Raw genomic sequence first — 18,992 nt, 5'->3', positions numbered from 1 at the left:
CTGGGACACACCCGCTTGCTTGGTGAGGAGCAGGAAGAGGAGGAGACGCAGGAGGAAGAGGAGGAGACGCAGGAGGAGGAGTCGCAGGAGGAAGAGGACGAGGGGGAGACGCAGGAGGAGGAGACGCAGGAGGAAGAGGAGGAGGACGAGGGGGAGACGCAGGAGGAAGAGGAGGAGGACGAGGGGGAGACGCAGGAGGAGGAGGCGCAGGAGGAAGAGGAGGAGGAGTCGCAGGAGGAAGAGGAGGAGGACGAGGGGGAGACGCAGGAGGAGGAGACGCAGGAGGAAGAGACGCAGGAGGAGGAGACGCAGGACGAAGAGGAGGAGGAGACGCAGGAGGAAGAGGAGGAGGAGGAAGAGGAGGAGGACGAGGAGGAGACTCAAGAGGAGGAGACGCAGGAGGAAGAGGATGAGGACGAGGACGAGACACAGGAGGAAGAGGAGGAGACGCAGGAGGAGTCGCAGGAGGAAGAGGGGGAGACGCAGGAGGAGGAGACGCAGGAGGAGGAGTCGCAGGAGGAAGAAGAGGAGGACGAGGGGGAGACGCAGGAGGAAGAGGAGGAGGAGACACAGGAGGAAGAGGAGGAGGACGAGGGGGAGACGCAGGAGGAGGAGACGCAGGAGGAAGAGACGCAGGACGAAGAGGAGGAGGAGACGCAGGAGGAAGAGGAGGAGGAGGAAGAGGAGGACGAGGAGGAGACTCAGGAGGAGGAGACGCAGGAGGAAGAGGATGAGGACGAGGGGGAGACGCAGGAGGATGAGTCGCAGGAGGAAGAGGAGGAGGAGACACAGGAGGAAGAGGAGGAGGACGAGGGTAGACGCAGGAGGAGGAGACGCAGGAGGAAGAGACGCAGGAGGAGGAGACGCAGGACGAAGAGGAGGAGGAGACGCAGGAGGAAGAGGAGGAGGAGGAAGAGGAGACTCAGGAGGAGGAGACGCAGGAGGAAGAGGATGAGGACGAGGGGGAGACACAGGAGGAAGAGGAGGAGACGCAGGAGGAGGAATCGCAGGAGGAAGAGGAGGAGGACGAGGGGGAGACGCAGGAGGAGGAGACGCAGGAGGAAGAGGAGGAGACGCAGGAGGAGGAGTCGCAGGAGGAAGAAGAGGACGAGGAGGAGACTCAGGAGGAGGAGACGCAGGAGGAAGAGGATGAGGACGAGGGGGAGACACAGGAGGAAGAGGAGGAGACGCAGGAGGAGGAGTCGCAGGAGGAAGAGGAGGAGGACGAGGGGGAGACGCAGGAGGAGGAGACGCAGGAGGAAGAGGAGGAGACGCAGGAGGAGGAGACGCAGGAGGAAGAGGAGGAGGAGACACAGGAGGAAGAGGAGGAGGACGAGGGGGAGACGCAGGAGGAGGAGACGCAGAAGGAAGAGACGCAGGAGGAGGAGACGCAGGACGAAGAGGAGGAGGAGACGCAGGAGGAAGAGGAGGAGGAGGAAGAGGAGGACGAGGAGGAGACTCAGGAGGAGGAGACGCAGGAGGAAGAGGATGAGGACGAGGGGGAGACGCAGGAGGAGGAGTCGCAGGAGGAAGAGGAGGAGGACGAGGGGGAGACGCAGGAGGAGGAGACGCAGGAGGAAGAGGAGGAGGAGACACAGGAGGAAGAGGAGGAGGACGAGGGGGAGACGCAGGAGGAGGAAACGCAGGAGGAAGAGGAGGAGGACGAGGGGGAGACGCAGGAGGAGGAGACGCAGGAGGAAGAGGAGGAGGAGACACAGGAGGAAGAGGAGGAGGACGAGGGGGAGACGCAGGAGGAGGAGACGCAGGAGGAAGAGACGCAGGAGGAGGAGGAGGAAGAGGAGGAGGACGAGGAGGAGACTCAGGAGGAGGAGACGCAGGAGGAAGAAGATGAGGACGAGGGGGAGACACAGGAGGAAGAGGAGGAGACGCAGGAGGAGGAGTCGCAGGAGGAAGAGGATGAGGACGAGGGGGAGACGCAGGAGGAAGAGGAGGAGGACGAGGAGGAGACTCAGGAGGAGGAGACGCAGGAGGAAGAGGATGAGGACGAGGGGGAGACACAGGAGGAAGAGGAGGAGACGCAGGAGGAGGAGTCGCAGGAGGAAGAGGAGGAGGACGAGGGGGAGACGCAGGAGGAAGAGGAGGAGACGCAGGAGGAGGAGTCGCAGGAGGAAGAGGAGGAGGACGAGGGGGAGACGCAGGAGGAGGAGACGCAGGAGGAAGAGGAGGAGACGCAGGAGGAGGAGTCGCAGGAGGAAGAAGAGGAGGACGAGGGGGAGACGCAGGAGGAGGAGACGCAGGAGGAAGAGGAGGAGGAGACACAGGAGGAAGAGGAGGAGGACGAGGGGGAGACGCAGGAGGAGGAGACGCAGGAGGAAGAGACGCAGGAGGAGGAGACGCAGGACGAAGAGGAGGAGGAGGAAGAGGAGGACGAGGAGGAGACTCAGGAGGAGGAGACGCAGGAGGAAGAGGATGAGGACGAGGGGGAGACGCAGGAGGAGGAGTCGCAGGAGGAAGAGGAGGAGGACGAGGGGGAGACGCAGGAGGAGGAGACGCAGGAGGAAGAGGAGGAGGAGACACAGGAGGAAGAGGAGGAGGACGAGGGGGAGACGCAGGAGGAGGAGACGCAGGAGGAAGAGACGCAGGAGGAGGAGACGCAGGACGAAGAGGAGGAGGAGACGCAGGAGGAGGAGGAGGAAGAGGAGGAGGACGAGGAGGAGACTCAGGAGGAGGAGACGCAGGAGGAAGAGGATGAGGACGAGAGGGAGACACAGGAGGAAGAGGAGGAGACGCAGGAGGAGGAGTCGCAGGAGGAAGAGGAGGAGGACGAGGGGGAGACGCAGGAGGAGGAGACGCAGGAGGAAGAGGAGGAGACGCAGGAGGAGGAGTCGCAGGAGGAAGAAGAGGAGGACGAGGGGGAGACGCAGGAGGAGGAGACGCAGGAGGAAGAGGAGGAGGAGACACAGGAGGAAGAGGAGGAGGACGAGGGGGAGACGCAGGAGGAGGAGACGCAGGAGGAAGAGGAGGAGGAGACACAGGAGGAAGAGGAGGAGACGCAGGAGGAGGAGTCGCAGGAGGAAGAGGATGAGGACGAGGGGGAGACGCAGGAGGAAGAGGAGGAGACGCAGGAGGAGGAGTCGCAGGAGGAAGAGGAGGAGGACGAGGGGGAGACGCAGGAGGAGGAGACGCAGGAGGAAGAGGAGGAGGAGACACAGGAGGAAGAGGAGGAGGACGAGGGGGAGACGCAGGAGGAGGAGACGCAGGAGGAAGAGACGCAGGAGGAGGAGACGCAGGACGAAGAGGAGGAGGAGACGCAGGAGGAAGAGGAGGAGGAGGAAGAGGAGGAGGACGAGGAGGAGACTCAGGAGGAGGAGACGCAGGAGGAAGAGGATGAGGACGAGGGGGAGACGCAGGAGGAGGAGTCGCAGGAGGAAGAGGAGGAGGACGAGGGGGAGACGCAGGAGGAGGAGACGCAGGAGGAAGAGGAGGAGGAGACACAGGAGGAAGAGGAGGAGGACGAGGGGGAGACGCAGGAGGAGGAGACGCAGGAGGAAGAGACGCAGGAGGAGGAGACGCAAGACGAAGAGGAGGAGGAGACGCAGGAGGAAGAGGAGGAGGAGGAAGAGGAGGAGGACGAGGAGGAGACTCAGGAGGAGGAGACGCAGGAGGAAGAGGATGAGGACGAGGGGGAGACACAGGAGGAAGAGGAGGAGGACGAGGGGGAGACGCAGGAGGAGGAGACGCAGGAGGAAGAGGAGGAGGAGACACAGGAGGAAGAGGAGGAGGACGAGGGGGAGACGCAGGAAGAGGAGGAGGAGGAGACGCAGGAAGAGGTGACGCAGGACGAAGAGGAGGAGGAGACGCAGGAGGAAGAGGAGGAGGAGGAAGAGGAGGAGACGCAGGAGGAGGAAACGCAGGAGGAAGAGGATGAGGACGAGGAGGAAGAGGAGGAGGACGAGACGCAGGAGGAGGAGACGCAAGAGCAAGAGGAGGAGGACAAGGAGGAGACGCAGGAGGAAGAGGAGGACGACGAGGGGGAGACGTAGGAGGAGGAGACGCAGGAGGAAAAGGAGGAGGACGAGGGGGAGACGCAGGAGGAGGAGACGCAGAAGGAAGAGGAGAAGGACGAGGGGGAGACGCAGGAGGAGGAAACGCAGGAGGAAGAGGAGGAGGACGAGGGGGAGACGCAGGAGGAAGAGGAAGACGAGGGGGAGACGCAGGAGGAAGAGGAGGACGACGAGGGGGAGACGCAGGAGGAGGAAACGCAGGAGGAAGAGGAGGAGGACGAGGGGGAGACGCAGGAGGAAGAGGAGGACGAGGGGGAGACGCAGGAGGAAGAGGAGGAGGAGGAAGAGGAGGAGACGCAGGAGGAGGAAACGCAGGAGGAAGAGGATGAGGACGAGGAGGAAGAGGAGGAGGACGAGACGCAGGAGGAGGAGACGCAAGAGCAAGAGGAGGAGGACAAGGAGGAGACGCAGGAGGAAGAGGAGGACGACGAGGGGGAGACGTAGGAGGAGGAGACGCAGGAGGAAAAGGAGGAGGACGAGGGGGAGACGCAGGAGGAGGAGACGCAGAAGGAAGAGGAGAAGGACGAGGGGGAGACGCAGGAGGAGGAAACGCAGGAGGAAGAGGAGGAGGACGAGGGGGAGACGCAGGAGGAAGAGGAAGACGAGGGGGAGACGCAGGAGGAAGAGGAGGACGACGAGGGGGAGACGTAGGAGGAGGAGACGCAGGAGGAAAAGGAGGACGACGAGGGGGAGACGCAGGAGGAGGAAACGCAGGAGGAAGAGGAGGAGGACGAGGGGGAGACGCAGGAGGAAGAGGAGGACGAGGGGGAGACGCAGGAGGAAGAGGAGGAGGACAAGGAGGAGACGCAGGAGGAGGACGAGGGGGAGACGCAGGAGGAGGAGACGCAGCAGAAAGAGGAGGAGGACGAGGGGGAGACGCAGGAGGAGGAGACGCAGGAGGAAGAGGTTGACAAGGAGGAGACGCAGGAGGAGGAAACGCAGGAGGAGGAGGAGGACAAGGGGGACACGCAGGAGGACGAGGGGGAGGACTAGGGGGAGGCGCAGGAGGAGACGCAAGAGGAAGAGGAGGAGGACAAGGGGGAGACGCAGGAGGAGGAGACGCAGGAGGAAGAGGAGGAGGACGAGGGGGACACGCAGGAGGACGAGGGGGAGGACTAGGGGGAGGCGCAGGAGGAGACGCAAGAGGAAGAGGAGGAGGACGAGGGGGAGACGCAGGAGGAGGAGACGCAGGAGGAGGAGACGCAGGACGAAGAGGAGGAGGAGACGCAGGAGGAAGAGGAGGAGGAGGAAGAGGAGGAGGACGAGGAGGAGACTCAGGAGGAGGAGACGCAGGAGGAAGAGGATGAGGACGAGGGGGAGACGCAGGAGGAGGAGTCGCAGGAGGAAGAGGAGGAGGACGAGGGGGAGACGCAGGAGGAGGAGACGCAGGAGGAAGAGGAGGAGGAGACACAGGAGGAAGAGGAGGAGGACGAGGGGGAGACGCAGGAGGAGGAGACGCAGGAGGAAGAGACGCAGGAGGAGGAGACGCAAGACGAAGAGGAGGAGGAGACGCAGGAGGAAGAGGAGGAGGAGGAAGAGGAGGAGGACGAGGAGGAGACTCAGGAGGAGGAGACGCAGGAGGAAGAGGATGAGGACGAGGGGGAGACACAGGAGGAAGAGGAGGAGGACGAGGGGGAGACGCAGGAGGAGGAGACGCAGGAGGAAGAGGAGGAGGAGACACAGGAGGAAGAGGAGGAGGACGAGGGGGAGACGCAGGAAGAGGAGGAGGAGGAGACGCAGGAAGAGGTGACGCAGGACGAAGAGGAGGAGGAGACGCAGGAGGAAGAGGAGGAGGAGGAAGAGGAGGAGACGCAGGAGGAGGAAACGCAGGAGGAAGAGGATGAGGACGAGGAGGAAGAGGAGGAGGACGAGACGCAGGAGGAGGAGACGCAAGAGCAAGAGGAGGAGGACAAGGAGGAGACGCAGGAGGAAGAGGAGGACGACGAGGGGGAGACGTAGGAGGAGGAGACGCAGGAGGAAAAGGAGGAGGACGAGGGGGAGACGCAGGAGGAGGAGACGCAGAAGGAAGAGGAGAAGGACGAGGGGGAGACGCAGGAGGAGGAAACGCAGGAGGAAGAGGAGGAGGACGAGGGGGAGACGCAGGAGGAAGAGGAAGACGAGGGGGAGACGCAGGAGGAAGAGGAGGACGACGAGGGGGAGACGCAGGAGGAGGAAACGCAGGAGGAAGAGGAGGAGGACGAGGGGGAGACGCAGGAGGAAGAGGAGGACGAGGGGGAGACGCAGGAGGAAGAGGAGGAGGAGGAAGAGGAGGAGACGCAGGAGGAGGAAACGCAGGAGGAAGAGGATGAGGATGAGGAGGAAGAGGAGGAGGACGAGACGCAGGAGGAGGAGACGCAAGAGCAAGAGGAGGAGGACAAGGAGGAGACGCAGGAGGAAGAGGAGGACGACGAGGGGGAGACGTAGGAGGAGGAGACGCAGGAGGAAAAGGAGGAGGACGAGGGGGAGACGCAGGAGGAGGAGACGCAGAAGGAAGAGGAGAAGGACGAGGGGGAGACGCAGGAGGAGGAAACGCAGGAGGAAGAGGAGGAGGACGAGGGGGAGACGCAGGAGGAAGAGGAAGACGAGGGGGAGACGCAGGAGGAAGAGGAGGACGACGAGGGGGAGACGTAGGAGGAGGAGACGCAGGAGGAAAAGGAGGACGACGAGGGGGAGACGCAGGAGGAGGAAACGCAGGAGGAAGAGGAGGAGGACGAGGGGGAGACGCAGGAGGAAGAGGAGGACGAGGGGGAGACGCAGGAGGAAGAGGAGGAGGACAAGGAGGAGACGCAGGAGGAGGACGAGGGGGAGACGCAGGAGGAGGAGACGCAGCAGAAAGAGGAGGAGGACGAGGGGGAGACGCAGGAGGAGGAGACGCAGGAGGAAGAGGTTGACAAGGAGGAGACGCAGGAGGAGGAAACGCAGGAGGAGGAGGAGGACAAGGGGGACACGCAGGAGGACGAGGGGGAGGACTAGGGGGAGGCGCAGGAGGAGACGCAAGAGGAAGAGGAGGAGGACAAGGGGGAGACGCAGGAGGAGGAGACGCAGGAGGAAGAGGAGGAGGACGAGGGGGACACGCAGGAGGACGAGGGGGAGGACTAGGGGGAGGCGCAGGAGGAGACGCAAGAGGAAGAGGAGGAGGACGAGGGGGAGACGCAGGAGGAGGAGACGCAGGAGGAAGAGAAGAAGGACGAGGGGGAGACGCATGAGGAAGAGGAGGAGGACAAGGGGGAGACGCAGAAGGAGGACGAGGGGGAGATGCAGGAGGAGGAGGACGAGAGAGAGACACAGGAGGAGGAGACACAGGAGGAAGAGGACGACGACGAGCAGGAGGACGAGGGGGAGGCGCAGGAGAAGAGGAGGAGGACGAGGGGGAGGCTCAGGAGGAAGAAGAGGAGGACGAGGGGGAGGCGCAGGAGGACGAGGACGAGGACAAGGGGGAGGCGCAGGAGGAGACGCAGGAGACACAGGAGGAGGAGGAGACGCAGGAGGAGGAGGAGGATCTGACCTTGAGAGCACACATGTTCTTCAGCATCACGTCACCAATCCTCTGGTAGTCTCCCTTCACGTGAGCGTTGGAGCGCCCCTCCCTGTGGACCACACCACCTGCTGACTTAGTCTGCAAGAACACCACCCACCACCAGAGAGCAAGTACACCACCCACCACTAGACACCACCCACCACTAGAGAGCAAGTACACCACCCACCACCAGAGAGCACCCACCACTAGAGAGCAAGTACACCACCCACCACCAGAGAGCACCCACCACCAGAGAGCGAATACATCACCCACCACCAGAGAGCACCCACCACTAGAGAGCAAGTACACCACCCACCACCAGAGAGCACCCACCACCAGAGAGCGAATACATCACCCACCACCAGAGAGCACCCACCACTAAAGAGCAAGTACACCACCCACCACCAGAGAGCACCCACCACTAAAGAGCAAGTACACCACCCACCACTAGAGAGCAAGTACACCACCCACCACCAGAGAGCACCCACCACTAAAGAGCAAGTACACCACCCACCACTAGAGAGCAAGTACACCACCCACCACTAGAGAGCACCCACCACTAGAGAGCAAGTACACCACCCACCACTAGAGAGCACCCACCACTTGAGAGCAAGTACACCATCCACCACTAGAGGGCACCCACCACTAGAGAGCACCCACCAGAGAGCAAGTACACCACCCACTACTACAGGGCAAGTACACCACCCACCACTAGAGAGCAAGTACACCACCCACCACTAGAGAGCACCCGCCTGAGAGCAAGTACACCACCCACTACTAGAGGGCACCCACCACTAGAGAGCAAGTACACCACCCACCACTAGAGAGCACCCACCACTAGAGAGCAAGTACACCACCCACCACTAGAGAGCACCCATCAGAGAGCAAGTACACCACCCACTACTACAGGGCAAGTACACCACCCACCACTAGAGAGCAAGTACACCACCCACCACTAGAGAGCACCCACCACTCGAGAACAAGAACACAACCCACCACTAGAGGGCACCCACCACTAGAGAGCAAGTATACCACCCACCACTAGAGGGCACACACCACTAGAGAGCAAGTACACCACCCACCACTAGAGAGCACCCACCTGAAAGCAAGTACACCACCCACTACTTGAGGGCACCCACCACTAGAGAGCAAGTACACCACACACCACTAGAGGGCACCCACCACTAGAGAGCAAGTACACCACCCACCACTAGAGAGCACCCACCACTAGAGAACAAGTACACCACCCACCACTAGAGGGCACCCACCACTAGAGGGCAAGTACACCACCCACCACTAGAGGGCACCCACCACTAGAGAGCAAGTACACCACCCACCACTAGAGGGCACCCACCACTAGAGAGCAAGTACACCACCCACCACTAGAGAGCACCCATCAGAGAGCAAGTACACCACCCACTACTACAGGGCAAGTACACCACCCACCACTAGAGAGCAAGTACACCACCCACCACTAGAGACCACCCACCACTCGAGAACAAGAACACAACCCACCACTAGAGGGCACCCACCACTAGAGAGCAAGTATACCACCCACCACTAGAGGGCACACACCACTAGAGAGCAAGTACACCACCCACCACTAGAGAGCACCCACCTGAAAGCAAGTACACCACCCACTACTTGAGGGCACCCACCACTAGAGAGCAAGTACACCACCCACCACTAGAGGGCACCCACCACTAGAGAGCAAGTACACCACCCACCACTAGAGAGCACCCACCACTAGAGAACAAGTACACCACCCACCACTAGAGGGCACCCACCACTAGAGAGCAAGTACACCACCCACCACTAGAGGGCAAGTACACCACCCACCACTAGAGGGCACCCGCCAGAGAGCAAGTACACCACCCACCACTAGAGGGCACCCACCAGAGAGCAAGTACACCACCCACCACCCACCACCAGAGAGCAAGTACACCACCCACCACCAGAGAGCAAGTACACCACCCACCACCCACCACCAGAGAGCAAGTACACCACCCACCACTAGAGAGCAAGTACACCACCCACCACTAGAGAGCACCCACCACTCGAGAACAAGAACACAACCCACCACTAGAGGGCACCCACCACTAGAGAGCAAGTACACCACCCACCACTAGAGGGCACCCACCACTAGAGAGCAAGTATACCACCCACCACTAGAGGGCACACACCACTAGAGAGCAAGTACACCACCCACCACTAGAGAGCACCCACCACTCGAGAACAAGAACACAACCCACCACTAGAGAGCACCCACCACTAGAGAGCAAGTACACCACCCACCACTAGAGGGCACCCACCACTAGAGAGCAAGTATACCACCCACCACTAGAGGGCACACACCACTAGAGAGCAAGTACACCACCCACCACTAGAGAGCAAGTACACCACCCACCACTAGAGAGCACCCACCACTCGAGAACAAGAACACAACCCACCACTAGAGGGCACCCACCACTAGAGAGCAAGTACACCACCCACCACTAGAGGGCACCCACCACTAGAGAGCAAGTATACCACCCACCACTAGAGGGCACACACCACTAGAGAGCAAGTACACCACCCACCACTAGAGAGCACCCACCTGAAAGCAAGTACACCACCCACTACTTGAGGGCACCCACCACTAGAGAGCAAGTACACCACCCACCACTAGAGGGCACCCACCACTAGAGAGCAAGTACACCACCCACCACTAGAGAGCACCCATCACTAGAGAACAAGTACACCACCCACCACTAGAGGGCACCCACCACTAGAGAGCAAGTACACCACCCACCACTAGAGGGCAAGTACACCACCCACCACTAGAGGGCACCCGCCAGAGAGCAAGTACACCACCCACCACTAGAGGGCACCCACCAGAGAGCAAGTACACCACCCACCACCCACCACCAGAGAGCAAGTACACCACCCACCACCAGAGAGCAAGTACACCACCCACCACCCACCACCAGAGAGCAAGTACACCACCCACCACTAGAGAGCAAGTACACCACCCACCACTAGAGAGCACCCACCACTCGAGAACAAGAACACAACCCACCACTAGAGGGCACCCACCACTAGAGAGCAAGTATACCACCCACCACTAGAGGGCACACACCACTAGAGAGCAAGTACACCACCCACCACTAGAGAGCACCCACCTGAAAGCAAGTACACCACCCACTACTTGAGGGCACCCACCACTAGAGAGCAAGTACACCACCCACCACTAGAGGGCACCCACCACTAGAGAGCAAGTACACCACCCACCACTAGAGAGCACCCACCACTAGAGAACAAGTACACCACCCACCACTAGAGGGCACCCACCACTAGAGAGCAAGTACACCACCCACCACTAGAGGGCAAGTACACCACCCACCACTAGAGGGCACCCACCAGAGAGCAAGTACACCACCCACCACTAGAGGGCACCCACCAGAGAGCAAGTACACCACCCACCACCAGAGAGCAAGTACACCACCCACCACCAGAGAGCAAGTACACCACCCACCACCCACCACCAGAGAGCAAGTACACCACCCACCAGAGAGCCAGACGCTGGTCCAGTTCCTTGAGGAATCCTCTGTGGAAGTCATAGATGGGGTCCATGTTGGAGAAGAGCAGAGTCATCAGTCCTTCTGGCATCACGTTCTCCTTCATCACTGCACTGCGGAACCACTGGAGGGCAGCAGAGAAACATATGTAGTACCACACTAGAACCACTGGAGGGCAGCAGAGAAACATATGTAGTACCACACTAGAACCACTGGAGGGCAGCAGAGAGACATATGTAGGACCACACTAGAACCACTGGGGGCAGCAGAGGGACATATGTAGGACCACACTAGAACCACTGGAGGGCAGCAGAGAAACATATGTAGTACCACACTAGAACCACTGGAGGGCAGCAGAGAGACATATGTAGGACCACACTAGAACCAGGGGGGGCAGCAGAGAGACATATGTAGGACCACACTAGAACCACTGGAGGGCAGCAGAAAGACATATGTAGGACCACACTAGAATCACTGGAGGGCAGCAGAGAGACATATGTAGGACCACACTAGAACCACTGGAGGGCAGCAGAGAGACATATGTAGTACCACACTAGAACCACTGGAGGGCAGCAGAGAGACATATGTAGGACCACACTAGAACCACTGGAGGCAGCAGAGAGACAAGTTTGGATCTTTAGGCTGTTAATTTCTTTAAAACTGTCATTGCTCAAAAGATAATGAATTAAAATCAATGTTATGAACTATTGATCTAGTTAAGGCTCCAATTACTTCACATCAAATATTACACTTTAAAAATAATTTGAGGAAAATATATATTTTGTGTGCTTGCCGTATAAAACTAGTTTTATTTGACAAAAAGGGAATAAAACAAAAATAAACATGAAATATATAATAAAAACACTTTCTAATTGAGAAATATATTAGACGTTGATTTTGAGACTCAAGAGTTGAAATGAAAAAAAAACACTTTTTTTTTCCTTTTTTTTTTTCTTTAAACAAATAACTTATTTTTTAACACTGATTGGGTCCTTTTTGGTCCCTAATCATTTTATTTATTTATTTTTTTTTTTTTTACCGTCATTGCTTAAAAAAATAATAATGAATCAATGTTATGATTTGTTGATCTAGTTAAGGCTCTAATTACTTCACATCAAATACTACACTTTAAAATATTTTTTGGGAGGAAAATATGTCATTTGTGTGCTTGCCGTATAAAATTAGTTTTATTTGACAAAAAGGGAATAAAACAAAAATAAACACGAAAAAATATATTGACAAAAAACCTAATTGACAAATAGATTAGAAGTTGATCAAGAATGGAATTAAAACATTTTTTTTAAACAAATGACTTATTTTTAACACTTAATGAGTGGGTCCTTTTGGGTCCCGAGTCATTTTAGTGGGATTTTTTTTTAACAGTCATTGCACAAAAAATAATAATGAACGAAAATCCTCCTATTACTTCACATCAAATATTACACTTTGTAATATTTTTTGAGGAAAATATGATGTATTTTGTGTGTTTTATTTGACAAAAAGGGAACACAACAAAAATAAAGATTAAAAAAAGTATTAAAAACTTTCTAATTGACAAATAGATTAGAAATTGATCTTTTCAACTCTTGAGTTGAAATTATATAATAAAAAAAAAAAAATATATATATATATATATTTTTTTAAACAAATGACCCTTTTTTTTTAACACTTAATGAGTGGGTCCTTTTGGGTGCCTAATAATTTTAGTGGGATTTTTTTTTTTTTTTTAACGTCGTTGCTCAAAAATAATAATGCATTAAAATCAATGTTATGAATTATTGATCTAGTTAAGGCTCCAATTACTTAGCATCAAATATTACACTCTAAAATATTTTTTGAAGGAAAATATATATTGTGTGTTTGTCGTATAAAAATAGTTTTATTTGACAAAAATTTGATAAAACATGAAAAAATAATTTAAAAAAAACTTCTAATTGACAAATAGATTATAAGTTGATATAATAATTTCAACGCTTGAGTTGAAATTATATAATAAAAATCATTTTATTTTTTTAAACAAATTACCCTTTTTTTTTTTTTACACTTATCAGTGGGTCCTTTTGGGTGTCTAGTAATTGTAGTGGGATTTTTTTTAACCGTTGTTAAAAAAAAAAAAAGATGAATCAAAATCAATGTTTTAATTAATTATTGATCTATTTAAGGTCCCATTTACTTCACATTAAATATTACACATTGGAATATTTTTGAGGAAAATATATATTTTGTGTGTTTGCCGTATAAAAAAATGAGTCTTCTTTGACAAAAAGGGAATAAAACAAAAAAAAATAAACATGAAAAAATAATACAAACTTATAATTGACAAATAAATTAGAAGTTGATGTAAAAAGAGTCAAGAGTTGAAAGTAAAAAACATTTTTTTAATCACTTTTATAATTTCAGTAGAATTTTTTTTTTTTCAAGTGTCATTGCTCAAAAAATAATAATGAATTAAAAACAATGTTATGATTTGTTGATCTAGTTAAGGCTCTAATTACTTCACAAAATATGTAATTTGTGTGCTTGCCGTATAAAACTAGTTTTATTTGACAAAAAGGGAATAAAACAAAAATAAACATAAAATATATATGAAAAAAAACTAATTGACAAATAGATTAGAAGTTTAAATAAAAATAAATAAAACATCTTTAAACAAATGACTTATTTTTTAACACTTAATGAGTGGGTCCTTTTGGGTCCCTAGTAATTTTAGTGGGATTTTTTTTTTTTTTACGTCGTTGCTCAAAAACAATTATTAATTAAAATCAATGTTATGAATTATTGGTCTAGTTAAGGCTTCAATTACTTAGCATAAAATATTACACTTTAAAATATTATTTTGAGGAAAATATATATTTTTGTGTCGTATAAAAATAGTTTGATTTGACAAAAATGTAATCATAATAAAACATGAAAAAATAATTTAAAAAAACAACCTAATTGACAGATAGATTAGAAGTTGATATAATAATTTGAACTTTTGAGTTGAAATTAAATAATACAAATAATTTATTTTATATTTCTAAACAAATTACCCTTTTGTTTTACACTTTATGAGTGAGTCCCTTTGAGTGCCAAATCATTTTAGTGGGATTTTTTTTAACCGTTGTTAATGTTGTAATGAATTATTGATCTATTTAAGGCCCCATTTACTTCACATTAAAAATTACACGTTGGAATATTTTTGAGGAAAATATATATTTTGTGTGTTTGCCCTATAAAAGGGAATAAAACAAACAAAAATAAACATGAAAAAATAATACAAAATTATAATTGACAAATAAATTAGAAGTTGATATAAAAAAAGTCAAGAGTTGAAAGTAAAAAAATATTTTTTTTAATCACTTATAATTTCAGGAGAATTTTTTTTTTTTAACTGTCATTGCTCAAAAAATAATAATGAATTAAAAAAATGTTATGATTTGTTGATCTAGTTAAGGCTGTAATTACTTCACATCAAATATTACACTTTAAAATATTTTTTGGGAGGAAAATATGTCATTTGTGTACTTGCTGTATAAAACTAGTTTTATTTGACAAAAAGGGAATAAAACAAAAATAAACATGAAAAAATATATATAAAAAAAACTATTTTTTAAACAAATGACTTATTTTTAACACTTAATGAGTGGGTCCTTTTGGGTCCCTGGTCATTTTAGTGGGAGTCATTTCTCAAAAAAATAATCAATATTATGATTTATTGATCTAGTTAAGGCTCTAATTACTTCACATCAAATATTACACTTTGAAATATTTTTGGGGAAAATATATATTTTGTGTGTTTGCCAAAAAAAACAGGGTTTGGACAAAAAGGGCATAAAACATTAAAAAAAACTTTATATTGAGTTGATCAAGAGATTTAAGCTTTGAATAATACACAAAAAACACTTATTTTTAGGACTGAGACCACTCCGGTAAGGAAAAAAAATCGATAAATTGTATTGGTTTTGAAGGTGAAAAATATCTAAATGATTTAGCAAAATGATTTTTTAGTGTGTGGCCCTCAGTTGGACCCCCTGGTGTCCATCTATCTCTCAGGTCAGCACAGTCGCTCCTCCACTCGTCTTCATGAAGCAAAAAAGTATCAGCTGGAAGACTTCAAGTGGGTATAAAAGAAAGCACGTACCACCGTGATGACCTCCAGGTCCTTCAGGTAGGTCCTCTCCGTGGTTAGAATCTCCTTGGCAATGAAGTAGGCCTTGTCAGTGGGGTATCTCTGAGGAGGAAGGAAGACAAAGTTGTCAGTGGGGTATCTCTGAGGAGGAAGGAAGACAAAAGTCAAGATGGCGAGTATAAGATGGCTTTTCGGCAATCAAACACGTTCATACTCGTCTTTTATGCAATTAACATTGCTTTACTTTTTACACCTCAAACAATCAATTTAACTTTTTCAAATGTTTATTATTGTACCAATACACTTGGTAAAGTTAAAGATTTATGTGATTTCTGATCGCTTGTGAGGGCACTAAAGGAACTTCTGTGTGTGTGTGCATTTGACTTTAAAACTTTTTTTTATTACTGCAGCAATATAGATGTTAAAGTTAAGGATTTCTGATCGTTTGTGAGGGCACTGAAGGAACTTCTGTGTGTGTGTGCATTTGACTTTTAATTTTTTTATTATTATTAAAGCAATTTAGTTGCTAAAGTTAAGGATTTCTGATCGCTTGTGAGGGCACCAAAGGGACTTCTGTGTGCATGCATTTGACTTATTTAAAAAAAAAAAAAAAAAAAAAAAAAAAAAGTTTATTATTGTAGCAATACAGTTGTTAAAGTTAAGGATTTATGTGATTTCTGATTGTATGTGAGGGCACCAGAGGAACTTCTGTGTGTGTGCATTTGACTTAAAAATAGTTTTTATTATTATTGTAGCAATTTAGTTGTTTATGTTAAGGATTTCTGGTCGTTTGTGAGGGAACCAAAGGAACTTCTGTGTGTGTGTGTGTGTGTGTGTGTGTGTGTGTGTGTGTGTGTGTGTGTGTGTGTGTGTGTGTGTGTGTGTGTGTGTGTGTGTGTGCATTTTTACTTTTTTTTAAAATCTTTATTATTGTAGCAATATGGTTGTTAAAGTTAAGAACGTCTGTGATTTCTGATCGTATGTGAGGGCACCAAAGGAACTTCTGTGTGCGTGTGCATTTGACTTTTAAAAAAAAAATGTTTATTATTGTAGCAATATAGTTGTTAAAGTAAATGATTTCTGGTCGTTTGTGAGGGCACCAAAGGGACTTCTGTGTGTGTGCATCTGACTTTAATTTTTTTTTTTTTACTATTGTAGCAATATGGTTTTTAAAGTGAAGGATTACTGTGATTTCTGGTTGGTTGTGAGGGCACCATAGGAACTTCTGTGTGTGTGCATTTGACTTTAAACATTTTTTTATTATTATTGTAGCAATATAGTTGTTAAAGTTAAAGGATTTCTGTGATTTCTGATCGTTTGTGAGGGCACCAAAGGGACGTCTGCGTGTTTACATTTGAGTTTTTAATTTTTTTTTATTATTGTAGCAATATAGTTGTTAAAGTTAAGGATTTCTGATCGTTTGTGAGGGCACCAAAGGGACTTCTGTGTGTGTGCATCTGACTTTAAAAAAAAAAGTTTATTATTGTAGCAATGTAGTTATTAAAGTTAAGGATTTATGGTCGTTTGTGAGGGCAGCAAAGGAACTTCCGTGCGTGTGCATTTGACTTTAAATTTGTTTTTATTATTGTAGCAATATGGTTTTTAAAGTTAAGGATTACTGTGATTTCTGGTTGGTTGTGAGGGCACCATAGGAACTTCTGTGTGTGTGCATTTGACTTACGTTTTTTTTTTTATTATTGTAGCAATATAGTTGTTAAAGTTAACGATTTCTGATCGTTTGTGAGGGCACCAAAGGGACGTCTGTGTGTGTACATTTGAGTTTTTAAATTTTTTTTTATTATTGGAGCAATATATTTGTTAAAGTTACGGATTTCTGATCGTTTGTGAGGGCACCAAAGGAACTTCTGTGTGTGTTCATTTGATTAAAAAAAAAAAGTTTTATTATTGTAGCAATATATTTGGTAAAGTTAAGGATGTCTGTGATTTTTGATTGTTTGTGAGGGCACCAAAGGAACTTCTGTGTGTGTGCATTCTACTTTAAAAAAAATCTTTATTATTGTAGCAATATGGTTGTTAAAGTTAAGGATTTCTGTCGTTTGTGAGGGCACCAAAGAAACTTCTGTGTGTGTCCATTTGATTTTTAAAAAAACGTTTACTATTGTAGCAATATCGTTGTTAAAGTTAAGGATTACTGTGATTTCTGGTTGTTTGTGAGGGCACCAAAGGAACTTGTGTGTGTGTGCATTTGGCTTTTCCAAAAATGTTTATTATTGTAGCAATATAGTTGTTAAAGTTAAGGATTTCTGGTCGTTTGTGAGGGCATCAAAGGAACTTCTGTGTGTGTGCATTTGACTTGAAAAAAAAAGTTTAATATTGTAGCAATATCGTTGTTAAAGTTAAGGATTACTGTGATTTCTGGTTGTTTGTGAGGGCACCAAAGGAACTTCTGTGTGTGTGCATTTGGCTTTTCCAAAAATGTTTATTATTGTAGCAATATGGTTGTTAAAGTTAAGGATTTCTGGTCGTTTGTGAGGGCATCAAAGGAACGTGTGTGTGTGTGTGTGTGTGTGTGTGTGTGTGTGTGTGTGTGTGTGTGTGTGTGTGTGTGTGCATGTGTGCATTTGACTTAAAAAAAAAAAGTTTATTATTGTAGCATTATGGTTGTTAAAGTTAAGGATTTCTGTGATTTCTGGTCGTTTGTGAGGGAACCAAAGGAACTTCTGTGTGCTGCTTCTAACACATTGTTGAAGGACCTCGGACACAAAATGGATGACAATGTGCGTTTTTTGTGTTTTTGTTTTGGCAAAGCAAGCGGTGTACCTTCCTCCTCCCCTCCTCCTCCTCCTCCTCCAGTCTGCCATTGCTGCCCACCTCGCTGGGGGCGGGGCTTTGCAAGGGCGAGGAGGCCTGGCCCGGCAGGCTGAGCGTGGACATCTGGAAGGAGGGCGACAGGCAGAGGGGGCCCTTGGCGTCCGAGGGCGAGAGCTGCGGGGAGTCCACCGTCGTGTCTGTGGAGGGGGCGGAGTCAACGATTAGCATCAAGACGCCAGCGAGGGGGAGGAGTCAACAATTAGCATCAAGACTCAAGCGAGGGGACGGAGACAACAATATATATATATATATATATATACATAACTAAAGATGTCCGATAATGGCTTTTTTGCCGATATCCGATATTGTCCAACTCTTATTTACCGATTCTGATATCAACAGATACTGATATATACAGTCGTGGAATTAACACATTATTAGGGACCGCAATGTCCCTTTGGGACAGAGGACCCTATTGTATTTGTAAGGTTTTATTATTATTATTATTCCCCCGCCTCTTTGAGCTGTAATTTGACCCCCTTAACATGCTTCAAAACTCACCATATTTTGACACACACACATCAGGACTGGCGAAAATTGCGATCCAATCTAAAAACCTAGCCCCAAAACTCAAAATTGCGCTCTAGCGCCTCCTAGGAAGAAAACACAGACAAAACTGCCTGTAACTCCCAGTAGGAATGTCGGAGAGACATGAAACAAAAACCTCTATGTAGGTCTCACTTAGACCTACATTTCATATATTGACAACTCCCAGCAAAAATCAACAGGAAGTTTGCAATTCCCCCTTCAAAACAAAAGTTTCGTAAAAACCGGTCACCTTTTTTCAAACATTATCTCCTCTGAGCGCGTTTGTCGTGTCGGCTTTAAACTAGCACAGGAGAGAGATTGAACCCTTCTAATTAAACGTTGACAAAAGAGTTTTAAGTACTGCTCCGGTTTGGATTTTATGTGCCGTCAAAGTCGGTCCCTTCCATCGCTGCTTGCAGCTT

At 49.5% G+C, this 18,992-nt stretch overlaps 1 protein-coding gene across 3 annotated transcripts in view; it reads right to left on the bottom strand.

Moving 5' to 3' along the window:
* Positions 1-18,992, bottom strand: part of farp2 (FERM, RhoGEF and pleckstrin domain protein 2) — a 179,691-nt gene that overhangs the window by 25,629 nt on the left and 135,070 nt on the right. For all 3 annotated transcript variants that reach the window (XM_061977479.2, XM_061977476.2, XM_061977478.2), the window contains exons 14-17: positions 17,992-18,179; positions 15,223-15,312; positions 11,090-11,223; positions 7,531-7,612 (exon numbers count right to left, since the gene is read on the bottom strand). In XM_061977479.2, coding sequence (XP_061833463.2) covers positions 7,531-7,612; positions 11,090-11,223; positions 15,223-15,312; positions 17,992-18,179 — 494 coding nt within the window. The remainder of the gene's footprint in view (positions 1-7,530; positions 7,613-11,089; positions 11,224-15,222; positions 15,313-17,991; positions 18,180-18,992) is intronic.

Source organism: Nerophis lumbriciformis, linkage group LG18 (assembly GCF_033978685.3).
Source record: "Nerophis lumbriciformis linkage group LG18, RoL_Nlum_v2.1, whole genome shotgun sequence".
In the NCBI taxonomy this organism is placed as follows: domain Eukaryota; kingdom Metazoa; phylum Chordata; class Actinopteri; order Syngnathiformes; family Syngnathidae; genus Nerophis; species Nerophis lumbriciformis.
Note: the sequence above shows the minus strand (reverse complement) of the source record. Positions and strands in the feature narration are given on the sequence as shown.